Genomic DNA, 22,351 nt, shown 5'->3' on the forward strand with positions numbered 1-22,351 from the left:
GACAGGACCCAGAATGCCCCACGTACCCCCGCCCCCTTCCCACAAGCCAGAGCGCCAGAATGGGAAGAGGTGCTTTGTGGGATAGCTGCCCATAATGCACAACTCCCAATGCCGTTGCAAGTGCCGCAAATGTGGCCACACCGGTGCGCTTGCAGCTGACAGTGTGAACACACTGCAGCGCTTTCCCTACTGCTCTCTCTCTGAGGGCTGGTTTAACTCACAGCGCTCTACATCTGCAAGTGTAGCCATCCCCGTAGTGTCTAACAAAGTTATGTGGAACAGATTGTTTATCGTAAGTAGTTAACACATATTCAAAGGGACCATTGTTTAACTTAAATTGATCACCTGATTGTGAAGTTCCAGATCAGGTGGTCTGTGTTTGTTGTAATTTCTGTTCATAACTTAAATTTACAAATAAAAAACAGGTATTACAGATGATGCAATTATAAGTGCCCTGCATTTAAAATACAAAGATATGTTCGTGAACAAGAAAACAGTAGTAGTGTGTTCAGCTTTCTTTCACAAGGTTTTATTTTAGTATCTACTAGTACTAGATAGATTGAAACAGTCTTATACAGCTCTCTGACTATCTCTAGATCATATAAATATAATAGAAACATGGACTGTGAGGCCAGAAGAGACCACTGTAGTCATCTATTCTGACCTGTATAACACAGGCCACTGGACTTCCTTGAATTAATTCATATTTGAACTAGAGCAAATCTTTTAGAAAAAATCCTATCTTGATTTAAAATTGTCAGTGATGGAGAATTCACCATAACCCCTGGTAAGATGTTCCAATGATTAATTACACTCACTTAATTTTTTTACCTTATTTCCAGTATTAAATTGTCTAGCTTCCATTTCCAGCCATTGGATCTTGTTCAGTCTGTTAGACTGAAGAGCCCTATATCAAAATTTTGTTCCCCATGTAGGTATTTATAGATTGTGATCAAGTCACCCTTAGCCTTTTTTTTCTTTTGGTTAAACTTAGCAGACTGAGCTTATTGAGTCTGTAAAGCATGTTTTCCAATCCTTTAATCATTCTCCTGTCCCATCGATGGCTCTCCAATTTAATCAGTATCCTTTTGGGGTTTTGGACATCACAACTGGACATAATATTCCAGTAGCGATTGCACCAGTGCACCATGTCCCCCCTAAATTTCAAGGTAATTGTAAATCAAGTTTTTGGATAACCAAATCTTCTTCTTCGAGTGCTGTTCCTGTGGGTGCTCCACTTCAGGTGTCAGTGTGTCCCATCTGTGATGTTACTGACATGAACCGTGACTGTATAGATCATTGTTGCAACCAGGGTCCTATGATGGCACCAGGTCTTGTACAGAGGAGGTCAAGTGGTGTGTCTATGGAAACGTTGTAGTTTGCTGGTTATGATTATTCTGTCTGTGTGTGTGTATCATTTTTGTATTTGAAGTTATGAGTATTGGCTATGTACTTGTATATCAATGTGTTTGATTCTAAGTAGCCTCAGTGAAGCATTTGGTCAGCTTCTTGAGAAAGGACTAGTCTCAGTAAGTGCCCACTCAAGAAACACTTATCTGACAATGGACTTTGGGAGACGCCCATCCACATCTGAGCTTTCCTGGGAACGTTCAAACTAATATGTAAACAATGGCTTCGGCCTGCAAAAAGCTGAATCATTCATGGACATAAGCTTTATACAGAGTAAAACAGATTTATTTGGGGTTTAGGCTCCCAGAAAAACTGAATACTGGATGCTGGGAAAGTTCCTGTTAACTGAGAAACTCCTGGGCCAAGTAAATCTTCTGTGAACTGCAGGGGGGCATGGCCCAGCCTCTTGGTCTGTGCTGGAGCCAACTGGTGTGTCTAGCTCAGCAAGATGGGAGTGGAGGGAAGCCTTTTCTGGCAGGGGGGTTTGTTCTCAGTGGTATCCCAGCACATCTAGTGACAGTCTTGAGGGAGTTTTTGTGACCCAACCCGTCACACAGTCAATATGAGATTTTCGGTAGCAGTGTCTGGTCAGGATGCGCCTGTGCAGTAGCAGTCTCGCGGTGCCGCTGGTGCCTCATCTAGCTCACACACACCCCGACCCCTGCAGTTCCTTCTCAGCCATCCTCGGCTTGAGACAGAGTCCGGTAGCAATGTCTCTAAAACCTTCAAAAACATTAGGTTAAGTTAGATAGCATAGTTATTACCCTTTTTTATTAGTAATTTGTTATTTTAATTAATATAGTTAAAGTTAGCATTAGCTAAACTTAGTTAGATAGCCATAAAAAAACCTTTCATTTTCCCATCCCCCTTTTTCATAAATATGCCTGGCTTCCCAGGATTTAAAAGATGTACTTCATGTAAGGACGCAATACCAATTTCTGATGGCCACTCCTTATATGTCCGATGCTTAGGTGAGTCACACGTACTGCAGAAGTGCGCTCACTGCAACAATCTCAAAGCGAGAGCAATGAGAGATAGGGATCTTTATCTTAAACTTATTCTAATGGAGAAATCCCTCACTCCTACATTGGGCCCTGGACAACCCGCAACAAGGGACTCTGCAGCGCATCCTCCATGGACAGACTAAGTGCCAACTCCTCTACAAAATCGAGGAAAAGGGTCATGTCTCCACCAAGCCAAGAACTGTTAAAAAAGAATGGTCTCCAGCAAGATCGCTCCCCATGGTGCCGACCTCCTCCAGAATGAGCACCATTGATGCATCGGGCACCTCCGATACCGTCCGCTCCATGACCTCTGCCGGCAGGAGAAAGGAGTCAAGTAGCAGGCACAAAGAGACCTCCTGCTCCACAGCTCCGACTACCCCTACAAAGGGCACAGTACCACAACCTCAACCACCTGTGATGGCTCCTCCTCTGGCACCAAGCTCATCGGCACCGAAGAATGCTACACACAAAGGGTCGGCACCGGGCTCACTTCCACCTAGGACGGCAACGCAGAAGGATACAGCACCACATACAACGGTACCAATCCCCCTTATGGACTTGTCAGATATGGAAGTGTTCTCTGTTCCCAGATCTCCCCTGTTCGGCACTGTCTGCTTGCCATTACTGACTGCACTGGACCAACCAGAATCTCCCAGTGCTCCATATTTTTCGAGTGATGAGGAGGACAACATGGAGGAGGCAGTTTTCTCATCTGGACACTCCTCCCCAGCAGGAACCTCGTTATAGACCCAGGGAACAGAGCACCAGGGACTTCCCCCCATGGCTCACTAATCCATGGATGTGCCCTCCCATTCCATTTCCCATTCAATGGCCACAATGGGACCCATGGGCAGCCTACAGGTCTCAATTTCACAGACCTCCCACTTCCCACAGGAAACCATACGCTCTGTAATGACATTGGTACCCGAGCCCTCTGAGGTGACAGAGGAGGTGGAGGAAGATAGGGATGAGACCACAGAAAATTAAACATCCCCTGATCACAACTCCTGTTCCGCTGATGAGGCAGTTATGCCCCCGCCTCCCACTAGTACAGACGATTTCAAACACTTTCAGGAGTTATTCCGGTGGGTGGCATAGAGCCAAAATATTCCTCTTGAGGAGGTACCAGGGATGCAACACCAACTCCTCAAGATCCTACACACTTCATCAATGACAAAAATAGCTTTGCCCATAAACGACACTCTGATGGAACCTTTAGAAACGGTGTGGCAAACACCTGCCACCATCCCCCCAACCCATAAGCATATGGACAGGAAATACTATGTGCCAAATAAAGTCATGGACTTCCTTTTTTCACACCCACAGCCTAACTCCTTAGTGGTGGATGCGGTCAACCAGTGGGGCAAATATCCTCAATTCAAATCCACACCACAAGACAAGGATTGGAAGAGACTAGACCTCTTGGGGCAAAAAGTTTACTCTTCTGCGACTCTTGAATTCCACACAGCCAATTTCACACTGTGTACGATCATGATAATTATATAAAACTGAATGATTTCATCCAGGAAATTCCAGAGGAAAAAAGAGACCAATTCCATGCCATTGTCAATGAGGGACAACGTATTGCTAGAACAGCGCTCCAGACATCCCTCAATGTGGTGGACACAGTGGCATGCATGACGGCAACAGCTATCGTCATGCACAGAGCATCCTGGTTGCACTCATCTGATATCCCCAGGGAACTCCAGACCAAGGTAGAGGACATTCCCTTTGACAGGGACAAGCTCTTCTCCGCTAAGACGGATGAGGTCCTCCATTCCATGAAGGCCACACTGAGGACCCTCAGGATCTACACACACCCTAACAGGAGATGCAGATACCAGCCTTACAATGGTAACAGAGACAGCACGTCTCAACGCCAGCAGAGACCATACGACAATCAAAGACAAAGGCACAGACCACAGAGATATTGCCTTACCCAATCTCAGGCTGCGACGTCCCAAGCACCACCAAACAAGACACAATTTTAAAACATTGATCGAGGGTCTGACCGACCTCCCCCAACCATTAGCGCCAATGGAACAAACGATCCAAAAACTTTGGTCATCAGCTTCGACCATTTTACCATCCGTGGGCCTCTATCACCACGGACCATTGGGTTTTAGAGATCATTCGAATGGGTTATACCATCTCCTTTACCTCCATCCCACCTACCCGTCTCCTCTTCTCCGTTCCTCTTCAGGGACCCTTCTCGCAAGCACCTATTGAGACAAGAAGTACATCACCTTCTACAACTAGGGGCCGTGGAACAAGTTCCAACACAACACAGGGCAGGGATTTTATTTCCATTAATTCCTGACTCTAAAAAGAAAAATGGATGTTGGCAACTCATACTAGATCTCAGAAAACTCAACAAATTTGTCCATACCCACAGATTCAAAATGGTCACACTGAACTCTATCATCCCTGCGCTGGAAGAAGGTGACTGGTTCTAAACCTTGGACCTGCAAGATGCGTATTTTCACATTGCCATCCATCCCGCTCACAGACGATTTCTATGATTCACAGTGGGACAGGATCACTTCCAATACAGAGTACTGACATTCGGACTGTTGACCGCTCCATGTGTCTTTACCAAAACCCTAGTGGTGGTAGCTGCTTATTTGCGCAGACAGGGAATATTGATATTCCCATACTTAGGTGATCACCTGCTAAAAGGCCGTACCTTGACAGAAACATTACGCATTACTCGAGAAACCATCTCTCTTTTTCACTCCCTAGTGCTACAAATCAATTAAAAGAAATCTATCCTAACTCCAGTACAATGTTTGGACTTCATAGGAGCACACCTGGACTCAGTGGAGGCTAAAGCATCACTCCAATACCCCGATTCACAGCAATGACCTCCCTCATGTCGGTGGTCTCAGACAGCCCATGGGTGTCTGCACACACCTGCCTACAACTCTTGAGACATATGGCAGCTACCACTTTCGTTGTAAAACACGCCAGACTCTACATGCGCTGCCTTCAAGGATGGCTGAGCTCGGTATAGATTCCACAAAAGCACAGCCTAAACAAAAGACTTACACCGACCCCAGAGGTTCTACATTCACACACGATAGTGGACAAACCCAATAAACGTTTGCTCAGGCATCCCATTTCAACAGGATCCACCATCCATACAAATCACAACAGATGCTTCACTGATCGCATGGGGAGCTCACCTAAACCAATATTCAGTCCAAGGCAAGTGGTCCCCACTGAAACACATTTACATATCAACCCTGCTTAAATTACGCACGTTCCACAAAACATGCCTTCATTTCCTCCCTCTTATATGAGGCAAAATTATAAGGGTTCTGACGGACAACATTGTGTGTATGTTCTGTATAAATCAACAAGGTGGAGCATGTTCCCACTCCTTATGCACAGAGGCCTTAAAACTATGGAACTGGTGCATAAAACACAACATCACTATTACAGCAGCATACCTCCCGGGTCGACTGAACATGACAGCAGACACATTAAGCAGACAGTTTTCCCAAGAGCACTAATGGGAACTGAATGACGAAATAACACAACACATATTTTACATATGGGGATCCCCACACATAGACCTGTTCGTGACATCAGTAAACAAGAAATGCCCAAAGTTTTGCTCACGAGCAGGACTAGGGGCACGATCCCTAGGGGACACTTTTCTCATCAAATGGAACGCTCCCCTTCTGTACACATTCCCATCAATACCTCTAATCTCCAGAGTAATACACAGAATACAAACCGACAGGACCAAAATAATACTCATAGTACCAACATGGCCCAGACAGACATGGTTCCCTTACCTGACACCCATAGTGATCTGCACACCGTTCACTCTCCCTGGCCTATAGAATCTTCTCTCTCAGGACGATAGTCATGTCCTCCATCCAGACCCAGAGAAACTTCACCTGAAGGCGTGGCTCCTTCATGGCTCCACCACGACGAGCTAACCTGCTCAGAACATGTAAAACAAGTGTTAATAAACAGCAGGAATCACAACACGCGTACTACTTACCTCCAAAAATGGAAAAGATTCTTCCTATGGTGCCAGAATAAACAAATATCTGCAAGCAAGGCACCACTTCCACTAATCCTGCAATATTTATTATCCCTAAAGAACTCAGGGCTTACTATGAGCTCACATAGAGTTCATCTTGCCGCCATCACGGCCTTCCATCAACAGGTAGACAGGACTTCGATATTCGCTCACCCGATTACTAAGCAGTTTCTCGCGGGCATATAGAACATATACCTAGATATCTGAGAACCCATGCCAGTATGGGACTTAAATCTGGTGCTCAGAAGTCTAACCAGAGCCCCATTCGAACCCTTAGCCACATGCTCATTACTTCACTTATCTATGAAAGTGGCATTCCTGGTCACCGTTGTATCAGTGTGAAGAGTCAGCAAAATAGGGGCTCTCGTGGCTCACCCGCAATACACAATATTCTTCAAGGATGAAGTGACACTTAGAACACATCCTAAGTTTATGCCCAAAATATCGTCCTTGTTCCATCTCAACCAACTGATTCACTTAACTACATTTCATACAAAACCACACGCTAACGCTCAAGAGGCGGTCCTGCACACATTGGACATGCGCTTAGCATTTTATCTATTTGGAACGAAGCTCTTCCAATTGACTTTTGACTTTTTGTGTCAACAACAGAACCATCAGAGGCTCTGCCATATCTACGCAAAGATTATCGAAATGCATATCCAGCTGTATCCATATGTGCTATTCACTGCACAACACTGAAGCCCCTCCGGGCATCAGAACCCACTCAACAAGAGCTTTATCTACATCCGTAGCATTCCTACACAATGGGCCCATTCTAAACATCTGCAGGGCGGCCACCTGGGCCTCTTAACACACATTCACAAATCACTACGCAATTACTCTCAGTTCAAGCTCAGACACAAGACTAGGCCTCACTGTACTAGCCTCAGCAACAAACTGAACTCCGAATTCCTTTCCGTCCTCATGAGAGCACTGCTCTACAGTCACCTGAAGTGGAGCACCCACAGGGACAGCACTCAAAGAAGAAGAGAAGGTTACTCACCTTGTGCAGTAACTGAGGTTCTTTGAGATGTGTGTCTCCCTGTGGGTGCTCCACTACCCACCCTCCTCCCCTCTAATTCGGAGTACGAGCTAAACACTCCACGGTAGAGAAGGAACTGAAGGGGTCGGGACCTGAGCATGCTAGATGAGGCACCAGCGGCACTGCGAGACTGCTACTGCACACACGCACCCCGACCAGACACTGCTACTGAAAATCTCCGATTGACAGCACCGGGACGCACCAACACCTGAAGTGGAGCACCCACAGGGACACACATCTCGAAGAACCTCAGTTACTGCACAAGCTGAGCAACCTTCTCTTAAACTTTGAAATAAATGGCTATGATTTTTCACAATTGAAATCAAATAGTTAAATTTTTCTATAAATGTGTTGAAGTTCAAGAAATGAATGAAAGAAAACATATTCTCTTTCTCTAGGTATTCAGACCTCTACTAGATCCAGTTACTGGTGGGAATAATTGTATTTGTTATGACCAATTCAAAGGAATGCTTAATAGTTGTGTACAGTCACAAGCCTTGCCAGGTACCTCCAATGGTAAGTGTTTGGAGAAGTCACCTACTGTGAGTTTGATTTTTTAATTTGGTCTCCTCCCATCTACAACTGACAGTATAAATGATTGACTGTCCCTGTATGATTTCTAGTTTATTTTTCTCCTCTAAGTTAATTTTTTGTTAGCACTCATTAAAGCGTGATGGGATTGGAGATGGAAGTCTTCTATTTATCCATGCATAAGGCTATGTTTATGTTATGGAGGTCATCGAAGTCACGGAATCCTTGACTTCCAGAGACCTCCATGACATTCTCTGCCTCTGGCCCAGGGGCCCCCTGTAAGGTTCCAGTGACAGGCAACAGCCTCCTGAGTGGGCCCTCGGGGTTCCAGCAACAGGCAACAGCCTCACGCGGGAGGGTGGGTAGGGGGCGCCTTTGGCGAGTGGCTAAGGGTGTCCAGTTTTCTCTTTGGGAAATTTGGCCCCCCTTCAGCTCCCAGCCACCGTGGTTGGAGGGGGCCCCCCTGCAGCTTCCAGTTGCCACAGGCAGAGGGGGAACCCCACAGCTCCCAGCCACCATGGTGGTAGAGGAAACCATGGAGCCGCAGCAGCAAAAGTCACAGACAGTCACGGCTTCCGTGAATTTTTGTTTATTGCCCATGACCTGTCTGTGACTTTTACTAAAAATAACCATGACAAAATCTTAGCCTTATCCATGCAGCAGTTACAGCAGTGCAAGCTTCTCCACATTCCCTTATCAGTGTGCCTCAGCCCCAATTTAGGAGGAGCTGCTGCTCTAGTTAGGGAGAGGGAGATTATCAGTCTTCAGGTTATTTTAGATCTTGACCTCTCTGCTGAGTCTGCCAGCAATGAGTGCCACTTGTAATTGGGAATTTGTAATGTGGATGCTTACACATTAGAAACAAGACAGCAATCATAAGCTCAAGTGACATAAGCCACTGAACAGCTATTAAATGGGAATGATTTTTGGTCATTACTCACAAGGCCCAAATTTGAACCAGTTACTGAAAGGTAAGAAGTATGATATACCATCACCAATCCTCTGAATTGTTCCCCAGTGCTCTGATTTCTGATTGCACGTTAGCTTTGTGACCTTTGATCTTGCTATGTGATAATGTGGGCTTTACATCATGGAGGTTGAAAGGAATTGTTTTTAATTTCTAGGCAGTATTGTTTCTATCCATGTACCTCTATTTACTTTGATGTCCATAAGGAAGCTGAAGAAGTTTGAAAGAGAATGTGTTCAAAAAAATTATCGTAGCTCAATGGTTATCTTGAAAAGTGAAGACATAAAGTTCAATTAAAGGATAGTTTTCTTCCTGGTCCTTTAAAAAGATATTGCTCAGGTTCAAGTAGGTAGGAGTGAGCTCTCTTCTCATGGGCTCCGTAATGGCCACTTTGTGCCCTTCCATACACAGGTGTACAAGGGAAGGAGAGGGGATGGGGTGGGCAAAAGGAGCCTTACACCATTGCATAGGGACCATGCACAGTTGCACTCCCTGTATGCAACAGTATTCCTTGCTTACGAGCCATCCCAAAGGGGTGAGGGAAGAGACAGGAGTAAAGCCAGATATACAGAGCTGGACAGATATGCAGAAAGGATCATGCTGCATCTTCCTAAGCAGTGATGCCGGGGGGGTGCTCCCTACAGTAGGCATGCCTGGAACCTCTTGGAGGGATTGTGCATCCTTGAAGAATGTTGCCTTTTGGAGCTCCCCCTGCGATTGTGCTGCTCTGCATCAGTCCTAGCATGAGCCAGTGTCAAAAAGACAAAGCTGCCCTTATATAGATGCCAGACCACAAAGCATGTTCTCCAGTTGTTTCTTCTAATATATGAGGCATCTCATAGCCATTTGTCATGTGATCGGGTATTAGAATCCCTCCAGTGGCAAGTTGCACATTCATTAGCCTTTATTAACATAACATCACTGAGAAATGTATAATTTTTCCCAGCTATTTTGAGAAACATCAAGCTGGCTCAATACTGGGTCTCATTTCCCAACATTCCTGACAGGAAGTCTGTTACAGGAGAATATTCAATATTTTTATGCAAGCTTAGCTGCACCTTCAGAGTGCTTGTTTTAATTTTTGTCAGTGTCCTACGCAATCCTGTGATGTCCAAATCTTTTTTCCTCAGACCTATAGTATAAAAGATCTCCTAATGTTTTCCATTGTCCTCATTGTTTGTTTAAAAAACCTTCCATTTTGTGTGACAGAACCTTGCAGTGATACCAGCACTTCACCTCAGACTAGTGCTCCTGTCTGTGATGAACTTGTAAGTATGATTTTAGGATGTTATTGTTATTTTTCTGAAAGTTTTTGTTCTTTGTTTGTGATCTTACAGGCAAAATATTGTAGAAATTGAAAACGGGAATCACCTAAACTGCCAAAGGGTAAAATGTTTTTTCAAATGCAGTCCTACATATTCCACATACAAAAGAAAAAAGAGAACATTAGACATCCATTTATGAAAATCTTGGCTGTAAAGTTAGGCTCCTAAATCCTCATTTAGGGGCTAACCTAAAACCCACTGAAGTCAATGGAAAGACTCTGATTGACTTCAGGGGGTTTTGGATCAGGCTGCTAGGCACCTAAGTAAGTGGCTGATTTTCAAAAGTGCTGAGGCCCAGCAGCTGTCATTGAAGGGAATGGGGATGTCTGGGTCGACAGACTCAGGTTAGTGGAGCTTGCACTACTGCACTGGAAGTAGGCTGTGTAGATATCATGGTTCGGGCTGGAGCTCGGGCTCTGAAGCCTGGGGAAGGGGGTAGGCTTCAGAGCCTGAGTTCCAACCCAAGCCTCAACTTCAAAGCACTATCTGCACAGTTCTTTTTAGATCACTAGCACAAGCCTCAATTCCCCAAGTGTCTCATCCTGGGCTGGGAGACTTGCTTCTGTGGGCAGGCTGCAGGCAACATGGACGTACCCAGTGAGGCTGTGCACATGCATAAGTACTTTGCTAAATCAGGGCCCGAAAGAGACACTAGTCCTGCCGATGCATTTTATTTGATAATGTAATGCACTATAGCTGCCTTGCCTGCCCCCCAAAGGATTTCTCCAGCCCAGGGGGATCTTGGATGGTGTAGTAGCTTCTATGCTACCCCTCTGCCTAAGGCAGTCACATGGACTGTGGCCAGTCATCCCTGTACAGTCAGAGAATACAAAAGTGGCTTATGGCTACCTTTGCATATATCTCATCCTGAGCTGTGCCAAAAACCCCTCAGCAGTCACTTAGCATCTGAGCCTGTATTATGTTGCATGCATACAAAGGGGCAGAGTTAAGGCTGAGGTACAACTATAACACTGGCAATTCCTACTGTTGGAGTGCTTCACTTTGCAACCCTAACATTCTCTTACTGTGTTTGGGTTTTTTAAATGTAATTTCCTAGGTTTATAAAAGACAAACCATAAAAACAAAGAAATTCCAGGTTGGAGAACTTTTTGCTAGACATCCCTAGAACACTGTCATGGACAAGGTGGGCCGGGGTTCCTGGTGAGTGCTTTAGTGTGTGCTTTGAATGAATCAGGGCTTTATTCAGAGGTTTGATCATTATGCAGTGGGTACTACAGTTCTTCCATGTACCAGCTTGACAAATGCTTTATGGTGGATAGTGTTGCCAATGAGTAAAGGTGCGGCAATTCCCATTTGAAGAAGAGTACCACCAAAGTTTACTCACTGACCACTGTGACAAATGTCTTAGTATGGGAATGCTGCTTAAACTGTTAGGTTCCAGTCCTGATGTTATTGCTCAGTTGTTAATTAAATTAAATCCCTTGGGTCCATAGGGCTCAAGTTGTGTATTTTATGACTAATTCATGTGTTTCACATTACTTGCTAAAGCAGTCTCTTAGCTTCTCCAGGGCAGCGTGGAACTGAGTTGATGATTGCCAGTATAGGAAGGGAAGGAACGGCTTTGTTACTGTAAAATATGTCTTTGTGCATTACCCATTGTTATTCTTTAGAAGTATTTTCATTTGAATATTAAATGAAAATCATTCAGCATAAGCTGTAACAGTTAGAACTAGCTATTCTCCAAATTAGGTTTGAATACAGTTTTTGCTTTAAAATGCATTGTTTATGCAGCTATAAATTTTCATCTCCTGTCCTACTGGCATTGCAATTTAGGGTAGCATTTAAAGTATTCCTTTTAAGATGTGAAACTATTTATTTTGTCAGGCGGAGGTAAAAGAAGCAATTGTTAGTAATATGGCTAATAACCAAAAGGAAGCAGTTTTTCAGAATTCAAATGCAGGAGAAACCAGCTGCAAGTTACTAACTGCACAAAATGTAATGGAGGACCCCAGCTGTTCACACAGAAAAGATTCCAGTCCAGTGGTAATTACTTCTTGAAACTGACAGCAACAGTACACATTGAAGGAAATTATGTTTATTTGTTTGCTTATTTATTTGTATTATAGTAGTCTAGAGGCCCCAGTCAGGGGACCACTATGCCTGTGCTATACAGACAAGTAATGAGAAGGCAGTCCCTGTTCCAGAGAACTCATGATCTAGGAGCTTATATTTAATTATACTATATTTTGTCTATATTTACTATATAACATTAGAAACAAAGCAAGCTGTGGAGTTGGCTACAACCAAAAAGAGATGCTTGCTCTATAGTTATAGTTGGGTGAACAAAATGAAACACCATTGCAGAGCCATATTTCTGTCTTGAGGACCAAATCCTAAACACAGAACACAGCACTAGTAATTGGAATGTGTCCTGGAGAGTTCCATGGTTGGGGAGTCTAGAAAGCTATAAATCCTTCCCACCTGAGATGAGGAGCAGCAGCATAGCTGTTCAATGGCATTCTGCAATCAGACAGATAGGTATTCTTATGAAAAACTTTGTATCTATGTGCCTAGAATGACTATCCTTAGATGAAAACTAATCATTTATGGTGTATTTCAGGTGATCTGCCAGTTGAAAGGAGGTACTCAAATACTCTGCATAAACAATTCTGGCACAAGAGAACTGAAAACAGTTCATCTGGTTCCCCAGTATCAAAACCAACATAATTATCTTCAGTCAGGTACAAAGAAAATGAAAATTTAAAATAATGTGTCAGACATTATGCCACAAATCATTAATGTGTATCTATGTGTTTGTGTTTCTAAGCAACATTGGTGCTGAGATGAGCCAGGACTACCACCAATTACTATTTATTATTTTACGGTTTCTGCTAGGTACTTCACAAAAAGACCACAAGATTGCTACAATAGATGTGCTGAAATTAATGAATTGGTCATATGATGTTAATAAGCAGATTACATTCAGTAGGAAGCAGTTTGTCCAAGCCACATGCATTCTCAAGGATGACACCCACTTGCATTTACCCAAGCTTGCCACCAAATGTTACTCTTTCACCAAAAATAAAAAGCAGCTGAAGGGGCATGGATTTAGCATTAAGATTTTTAGTGATTTAGTACATTTTCATCTACAACAGCAATGCTGTATGCAGGGCCGGCTCCAGGATTTTTGCCGCCCCAAGCGGCGGGAAAAAAAATAAAAATAAAAAAGAAGCCGCGATCACGATTGGTGGCAGCTCCACGGCGCCGCTTTCTTCTGAGGCGGCAATTCGGCGGCAGGTCCTTCCCTCCGAGAGGGACCGACGGACCCGCTGCCGAATTGCCGCCAAAGAGCCCAACGTGCCGCCCCTTCCCCTTGGCCGCCCCAAGCACCTGCTTGCTGGGCTGGTGCCTGGAGCCGGCCCTGGCTGTATGTACATGTAGTTTAATGGTAACATTTTAGTAAGCTTCTCTTTCCTCCAGCAGCATGACTTTCTTAAGAGCCATCTTACCATTGTCTCCTTCCATGTTGTTTTTATTATTATCTGTTGTTTGTATTGCAGTAGTGCCAATGGGCACCAATCTGAGATTAGGGTCTGATTATGTTAGGCACTGTAAAAACATGACTAACAGGCTCAATTTCACAAGGTGCAGAGCATTTCCAACCCTGATTGACTTCAGTAGATTCTGCAGATGCCCAACATATTTGATATAGTGTAAAAAAACCAAACAAGGCCCTTACCAAGGATAAATCTGAAAGATCCAAAATGAGGAAAATATTTATATTGAAATTCCAAATTCTATTACAGTCACAATATCTCCAGAGGAGAGGATGGTGAAACCATATCAGAGAACTACCATATGTCTTTATCTCCCATTTGACCAGACTTTCTTCCATTTTACTCACCTTCATAGTATAAAACAGAGGACAATGGGAGGCCCAGTATTAGAAGAACCAGAAATTAAGTCCATTAAAGTCCCAGAGTGATAGACCCCAAAAGTTTCCAATTTCAGCTTTTTTCTGAGCTCCATTTTTTCTTACAACATCTGCAAGAAGGCATCTATAAATTAATTTCAGATAGCAAGATTCATTTCATCAATCTCATAGAGTCTAATCCTTTTTTTTTTTTTCAAACTGGTGTGGAGGATTAATATGAATTAAAGTGAGTGGGACTGTTCACGTACTTCAAGTTAAGCATGTGCTTGAGTGAATTGCTGAATCAGGACCTATGTAAAGAAACCCCCTCTAGGGCTATGGCCTCCTCCTTATTTTTCTAGCAGTAATTTCTTGTTCATAGGCAAATACTTCTGCTCCAAGTGCATTCTTTTGACTTTGAAAGTTGTAAAATAAGAGTCCGAAATAAATACAATGAAAGTTTCTGTCAGTTACTTATTTGTAAAGGTATTTTAGGCTATAAAATTTGCATTTGGAGTATTTTTAAACATACTCTGATGCATTTAAGGTCAAAGAGTAAAGGCCTCCGATGGTCAACTTGTTGACAAACTGGTGATGGCCTTTGGTGGCTGTGTGCAGTTGTTTAGTACACCTCTACCTCGATATAACGCTGTCCTCGGGAGCCAAAAAATCTTACCGCGTTATAGGTGAAACCGCGTTATATTGAACTTGCTTCGATCCGCCGGAGCACGCAGTCCCGCCCCCCCGGAGCACTGCTTTGCCGCCTTATATCCGAATTCGTGTTATATCAGGTCGCGTTATATCGGGGTAGAGGTGTATTTAATTCCAAAATGCAACCCTTTTGCAAATTTAAAAGAAATGTTTCTGGAGAGATATCTTCTGGGCCCTCCATTAACAATATTTATTGTGGGGGAAGCATGAGTTTGGTTTCAAGCTAATCTATGACAAAGAAGCGGAGATGAAAGATAAACTCTGGAAATGTCTTTTTTTTTAATAAAAGAAAGGCTTAAAGGTGCTAAATGGCACATCTGTTCCCACAAGTTTAGGCTTTGATCCTGAAAACACTTATGCATGTGCTTAACTTTATGACCTATGAGCAATCCAATTAACTTCATATAAACTTTTTCTTATCAGATGTGCCTAACCCTATGACATCTCTGCTGGGACAATTTTTGCCAATTCCAGGTAAAGTGGATCTCAATGAACAACAGGTGAGGAAGCCTTTAAAAAAAAAGAAAGAAGAAAAAAGTAAATATACTGTCATTTCTTCTCTTAAGGCTTCTCATTCATTCATAAAATGGGATATTCATTCAACTTAGGGAAGTAACCAACACATTGTAAATTCTGTAAAGCCCTTTAAATCAGAATTTCTAGCTGTTATGTACATGTTACTGTATAACGCTTGGCTAGGTCTGCATCCAGTGTACAATAAGATATATTGAGGCCTGTGATTTCAATATCATTTTTGGAAGAATGAAGGTGAACCCAGTGTTAAGAACATACCTTTTAGCAAGAATGTAATTATTACAGTATCAAGATCTTGAATTTGGTGTTCATATATGAGCTGTTATGATTGGAAACTGTTTCAGGTGTTGTCTACACAGTGCCACAATCTGGACTATCGGTGTGTGATTTGTAGAGCTTTTTGAAGTGTTCCACTCGACCCTTCTGGCTTTCATAATCTAAAAGTTATCTACTCTGAGTTAACATAGTCCTGTCTGAAACAGGAATACATCAATATGAACTAGGTACCTTTTAGTTCATGTCAGCAGAATTTACACAGGGTAGTCAGAGAACAACAGTTTAGTGTGCTCTACAAATCACACACCTGTAGTCCAGTCTGTGGCACCATACAGACAAGGCGTTAGAGACTTGTTTCTGTTTGTAAATGAAATCACAACTTCCTGATTTTTGCCTGGAAAGGCGGAAACTCTTCATCCAGAAGCTTTGAAGAGAGAACATGAGCTAAGAATAGCAGTCTGAAAATTCACACTTGTGAGGTGCCAATTACCCTTTGTGACAAAGTTCCTCCTCTATCTTGGTGGGTCCTGCGCTTATTGGCGGATTTTCTTGCCTCAGAGATTCACCATGTGGGTTGGGGAACAGCCCAGAGACTTTCCCCTCTGGGAGAACCCACAGTCCAGATTAATTGGGAGGTTTGGGGGGAACCCGGGCCTGCCCTCTACTCCGGGTTCCAGCCCAGGGCCCTGTGGACTGCAGCTGTCTATAGTGCCTCCTGTAACAGCTGCATGACAGCTACAACTCCCTGGGCTACTTCCCCATGGCCTCCTCCAAACACCTTCCTTATTCTCACCACAGGACCTTCCTCCTGGTGTCTGATAATGCTTGTGCTCCTCAGTCCTCCAGCAGTACACCCTCTCACTCTCAGCTCCTTGCACCTCTTGTTCCCAGCTCCTCACACTCCCACCACTGACGTGAGCTCCTTTTTAAAACCCAGGTGCCCTGATTAGCCTGCCTTAATTGATTCTAGAAGCTTCTTCTTAATTGGCTCCAGGTGTCCTAATTAGCCTGCCTGCCTTAACTGGTTCTAGCAGGTTCCTGATTACTCTAGTGCAGCCCCTGCTCTGGTCACTCAGGGAACAGAAAACTACTCATCCAGTGACCAGTATATTTGCCCTCTACCAGACTCCTGTACCCCACTGGTCTGGGTCTGTCACATATCCCTCCCCCCTGCACAACGCCAAGGGGTTGGGCAGCCTGGGATGCCAGACAGTGCACACGTGACAAGCCATCGGCGTTGCCATGACGGCTCCCTGCTCTGTGTTGCACACGGAACTGGAAAGGTTGGAGGGATAAGAACCATCTGGTCACCCTTGTGTTCTTCTCCTTGTGCCGCTGCATCCATTGAAGAGGGGCATGGTCGGTCACGAGGACAAATCTGCGCCCGAGCAGGTAGTAGCGCAATGTTTCCATGGCCCATTTTACAGCGAGGCATTCTCTCTCCACCACTGCATATTTTTGTTCCCTTGGAAGGAGTTTCCAACTGAGGTATAGAATTGGGTGTTCCTCCTCCCCGACCATCTGTGATAGAACGGCCCCCAACCCTACTTCCGATGCATCCGTCTGCAGGATAAACTCCTTGGTGAAATCAGGGGCTATCAGTACGGGGTTATTGCAGAGGGCAGTCCGTAGATCTGTGAATGCTTCCTCTGCTGCGTCAGACCATCTCACCAGATCAAGTCCACGGGCTTTCACTAGGTCTGTCAGGGGGCTTGCCCTTGTGGCAAAGTGGGGGATAAAGCGTCGGTAATACCCCACCACACCTAGGAACACTCGGACTTGTTTCTTGCGACTTGGTCGGGGCCAATTTTGGATGGCCTCTAACTTGTTCACTTGGGGTTTTACCAGACCTTTTCCCACAATGTAGCCAAGATATTTGGCCTCTGTAAACCCTACAGCGCACTTGGCAGGGTTTGCTGTAAGGCCAGCTCGCCTGAAGGTATCGAGGACTGCCTCCACCTTCTCCAGGTGGGTTTCCCAGTCTGGGGTATGAATGACCACATCGTCCAAGTAGGCAGCAGCATAACTGTTATGCGGGCGTAATAGCTTGTCCATGAGGCGCTGGAAGGTAGCTGGGGCCCCATGTAGTCCAAAAGGGAGGACAGTATATTGAAAAAGACCCTCTGGTGTAGAAAACGCAGTCTTTTCCTTTGCGTCTTCTGCAAGGGGAATCTGCCAGTACCCCTTTGTCAAGTCTAGGGTAGTCAAGTACCGGGCATTACCCAGACGGTCCACTAGCTCATCTATGCGAGATATGGGGTACGCGTCGAACTGGGATACTTCGTTTAGTCGCCGGAAGTCGTTGCAAAATCTTGTGGTGCCATCAGGTTTGGGCACCAGCACGATTGGGCTGGACCACTGACTGTGGGATTCTTCGATGATCCCCAACTCCAGCATTTTTTTTACTTCTGCTTTTATTTCCTCCCTTTTTGCCGCTGGCACCCGATAGGGCCTCATTGTTACTCTGGCCCCAGGGTTCGTGACGATGTGGTGATATGTCTCGGTTGTTTGACCCGGTTTTGTCGAGAACACATCTTGGTTCCGGAAGATCATCTCAGACACCTCATTCTTCTGGTCTGGTGTTAAATCGGGAGACACTCTCACCTGTTTGGAAGGCTTGTTTTCCTGGGTTAGGTCTTTTTGGACCGTTGTGCATGCCTCTTGTGCATGCCAGGGTTTCAGAAGGTTAACGTGATAAATCTGTTCTTGTTTTCTGCGTCCTGGCTGCCGCACCTTGTAGGTTACTTCCCCCACGGGTTCAACCACCTCATAGGGCCCCTGCCATTGGGCCAGAAGCTTGCTTTCTGCCGTGGGTACCAACACCATAACCCGATCCCCTGGTTGGAACTGTCGCACTTTTGCCTGGCGATTGTAATGGGTTCGCTGTGCCTCCTGTGCCTTCTCCAAATGTTCCCGTACAATAGGGGTAACCCGGGCTATCCGGTCTCGCATCTGCATTACATGCTCTATTATATTTCTCCCCTCATTGGGTTCCTCTTCCCAGATCTCTTTGGCGATATCTAGTATGCCACGGGGGTGACACCCGTATAATAACTCGAAGGGGGAAAACCCAGTTGAGGCCTGTGGTACCTCCCGGATAGCGAACATAAGGTAGGGTAGTAGGGTGTCCCAATCCTTCCCGTCCCGACTTACCACCTTCCTTATCATAGCCTTGAGGGTTCGGTTAAACCTTTCTACCAACCCATCAGTCTGCGGATGGTAGACCGAAGTTCTCAGGGTTTGTATATGGAGCAGCGTACAGAGGTCCTTCATTAGCTTCAACATAAATGGGGTTCCTTGGTCGGTTAATATCTCCTTCGGTAGCCCCATTCGGGCAAAGATCCCCACCAGCTCTTTGGCTATAGTTTTAGAGGCCATGTTCCGCAGGGGGACGGCTTCTGGGTAGCGAGTAGCATAGTCCAAAACAACAAGTATATATTGGTGGCCCCGAGCCGTCTTCTCCAGGGGTCCCACTAGGTCCATGGCTATTCGCTCGAAGGGGACCTCTATGATGGGAAGGGGTACTAAAGGTGCCCTCAAGTGGGGACAGGGACTGTGCAGCTGACACTCCGGGCAGGAGGCACAGTACCTCCGCACTTCTTCATGTACTCCGGGCCAGAAGAACCGTCATAGGACTCGTGCCAGGGTCTTCTCTACCCCCAAATGCCCCCCAAAAAGATGACTATGAGCAAGACTTAATACAGCGTTCTGGTGTTTTTGAGGTACTAGGATCTGCTGTACCTTCTGCCCCTGTACTGGTGCAACCCGGTATAAGAGATCCTTCTTCATTATGAAGTAGGGTCCTGGTCCCTGGGTTTTTCCTTCCACGGGGACCCCATCTATTTCAGTCACCTCCTTCCTAATGTTGTCATACCTTGGGTCTTCTGCCTGGTCCCGTCCAAAATTTCCTCTCCCGGGGCTAATCTGCCCAAGATCTAGGGGCCCAGTCTCTGTTGCCTCTACTGGTTCAGAAGCATTAGGGGGGGGGTCAGACTCAGGTGCTTCTCCCTCCTGCGTAGCCTCCTTTTCAGCTGCGCGGGTCCGCCTACCTACAAGAGCGACCCTCTGGCTTTGGGTCAGTATTCGGGTTCCCAAGGCCTTAGCTGCCCTTCTTTCCCTTTTTGTCTTTCTACCCTGTCTGGGAGTGGAGAACAAATCTGGGGATATTTCAGAGAAGATTGGGGGTTGACAGTCTGCTGTGGATGCCTCATCAATTTTAGGGTCCCCGTCTTTCTCCAATCCCCCTACTGGAAGTAAGTTTCCAAACCCTGGGAAGTCCCTCCTTATGAGCACCGGGTATAGGAGTTTAGGGACTACACCTGCTGCTACCTCAGTAGTGTTCCCTTGGATCTTGATTTTTACTGGAATGGTGGGGTAGTAACTAACTGTCCCATGGACACATGTTATCCCTGTACGTTTAGCCTGCAGCAGCTGACTACGCTTCACGAGCTTCCCTGAGATAAGCGAGATAGCACTCCCCGAATCAACCAGTGCCGTGGTCCCTACCCCATTTAGTTTCACTGGTCTGGTATACATATGTGGGGTTAGTGAGACCCCCACAAGGTGGATTAGGGAGCATGGATCTGCCCAGTTCCCCAGGTTACACTGCATAGGCTCCTCAGCATTGGGACACTGTGCAGCTATGTGTCCCCACTCCCCGCAGGCATAACATCTGTATGGAGCCCTAGGCGTTCGCCGGTCTCTTGGTTTGGGCAGTCTAACATCACGATCCTCTTCTCCCTCAGTGCGCCGACTCTTTGTGGCCTCTAATGGGCCTTCAGCCTCTCTCTTTTTCCACCTGGGCCCTCCTGGTGGCCCAGTCACCCGAACTTTAGGGCTTGGTGCTGCTAGTTTAACCCGGGGTGCCTCTTCCTTAACTGGTCGGGTCAGCTCCCTCGCTGTCCTTCGCCTCTCTACCAGGGCGACAACCTCGTCATAGGTGGAGGGTTCGTTCTGGCTTACCCAGGCACGAAGGTCTGGTGGTAGTCCCCTCATGTATCGGTCGATGACCAGAACCGCTAGTATCTCTTCCGGACTTTGGGACTCTGTTTGCAACCACTTTCGTGCGAGATAGATGAGGTCATACAATTGGGACCGCGGGGTTTTGTTTTCCTGGTACCTCCAACCGTGATACTGCTGGGCCCGCACTGCTGTCGTTACCCCAGATCTGGCCAGGATCTCTGCTTTCAGCTGGGGGTAGTCTGCCGCAGCCTCTTCAGGCAGATCATGGTAGGCCTTCTGGGCCTCCCCACACAGGAATGGGGCAAGGATGCCAGACCACTGATCTCGAGGCCAGGCCTCCCGTAGGGCTGTCCTCTCAAAGGCCAGAACGTATGCCTCTACATCATCCTCCCGTGTCATTTTCTGCAGCCAATGGCTGGCCCGTATGAGCCGCATCCCATCATGGCCGCTATTCAGCTCTGTAAGGGACTTTACCTGGTTTACCAGTTCCCGCAACATATCTCGGTCTTGAGCAGCCTGGTCCATCAGCAGGCGATTAGTCTCTTGCTGCAGCCGCACTGCCTCCTGTTGGGCGGCTGCCTGGACACGGGTAGCCTCCTGCTGGGCCGCCGTAGCTTGTATCAGTGCTCGCACTACGTCATCCATTGTGGTGAAAAAAAATAAACCCTCTCCCTTTTTTTTTGTTTTTTGTTTAAATCACCCTCCTTCTTCCGCCGCACTGTGCACCCCAAGATCCCACCCCTGACACCAGTGTGACAAAGTTCCTCTTCTATCTTGGTGGGTCCTGCGCTTATTGGCGGATTTTCTTGCCTCAGAGATTCACCATGTGGGTTGGGGAACAGCCCAGAGACCTTCCCCTCTGGGAGAACCCACAGTCCAGGTTAATTGGGAGGTTTGGGGGGAACCCGGGCCCGCCCTCTACTCCGGGTTCCAGCCCTGGGCCCTGTGGACTGCAGCTGTCTATAGTGCCTCCTGTAACAGCTGCATGACAGCTACAACTCCCTGGGCTACTTCCCCATGGCCTCCTCCAAACACCTTCCTTATTCTCACCACAGGACCTTCCTCCTGGTGTCTGATAACGCTTGTGCTCCTCAGTCCTCCAGCAGTACACCCTCTCACTCTCAGCTCCTTGCACCTCTTGTTCCCAGCTCCTCACACTCCCACCACTGACGTGAGCTCCTTTTTAAAACCCAGGTGCCCTGATTAGCCTGCCTTAATTGATTCTAGAAGCTTCTTCTTAATTGGCTCCAGGTGTCCTAATTAGCCTGCCTGCCTTAACTGGTTCTAGCAGGTTCCTGATTACTCTAGTGCAGCCCCTGCTCTGGTCACTCAGGGAACAGAAAACTACTCATCCAGTGACCAGTATATTTGCCCTCTACCAGACTCCTGTACCCCACTGGTCTGGGTCTGTCACACCTTCAACTCCCATTCAAATCTGTCAGAGTTGAAGGTGGTCAGCACCTTGGGGGATTGAGCCATAATTGGAAGAAATTCCCACCATATATAAAATATGAAATGGTTTTGGAATTAAAACTCACTTTTGCCTTCTGTGTGCATGTGTGAGTGTTTGTTTAAAATGTCAAATTTTGAAGTGGAGCAATCACAACCCAATGCATAATACATATGCTGGGCATTAATTTTTTCTGCCATTGTAA

At 45.9% G+C, this 22,351-nt stretch overlaps 1 protein-coding gene across 1 annotated transcript in view; it reads left to right on the forward strand.

Annotated features, from left to right (window-relative positions):
- The first annotated feature begins 616 nt into the window (after positions 1–616).
- Positions 617–22,351, forward strand: part of TESMIN (testis expressed metallothionein like protein) — a 139,687-nt gene continuing 117,952 nt past the window's right edge. Inside the window, exons 1-6 of the mRNA XM_065403341.1 lie at positions 617–625; positions 7,915–8,032; positions 10,224–10,282; positions 12,185–12,343; positions 12,921–13,041; positions 15,348–15,424. Of these exons, the coding sequence (XP_065259413.1) occupies positions 7,984–8,032; positions 10,224–10,282; positions 12,185–12,343; positions 12,921–13,041; positions 15,348–15,424 (465 nt within the window). The 5' untranslated portion in view covers positions 617–625; positions 7,915–7,983. The remainder of the gene's footprint in view (positions 626–7,914; positions 8,033–10,223; positions 10,283–12,184; positions 12,344–12,920; positions 13,042–15,347; positions 15,425–22,351) is intronic.

This window comes from Emys orbicularis, chromosome 4 (assembly GCF_028017835.1).
Source record: "Emys orbicularis isolate rEmyOrb1 chromosome 4, rEmyOrb1.hap1, whole genome shotgun sequence".
Taxonomy (NCBI): domain Eukaryota; kingdom Metazoa; phylum Chordata; order Testudines; family Emydidae; genus Emys; species Emys orbicularis.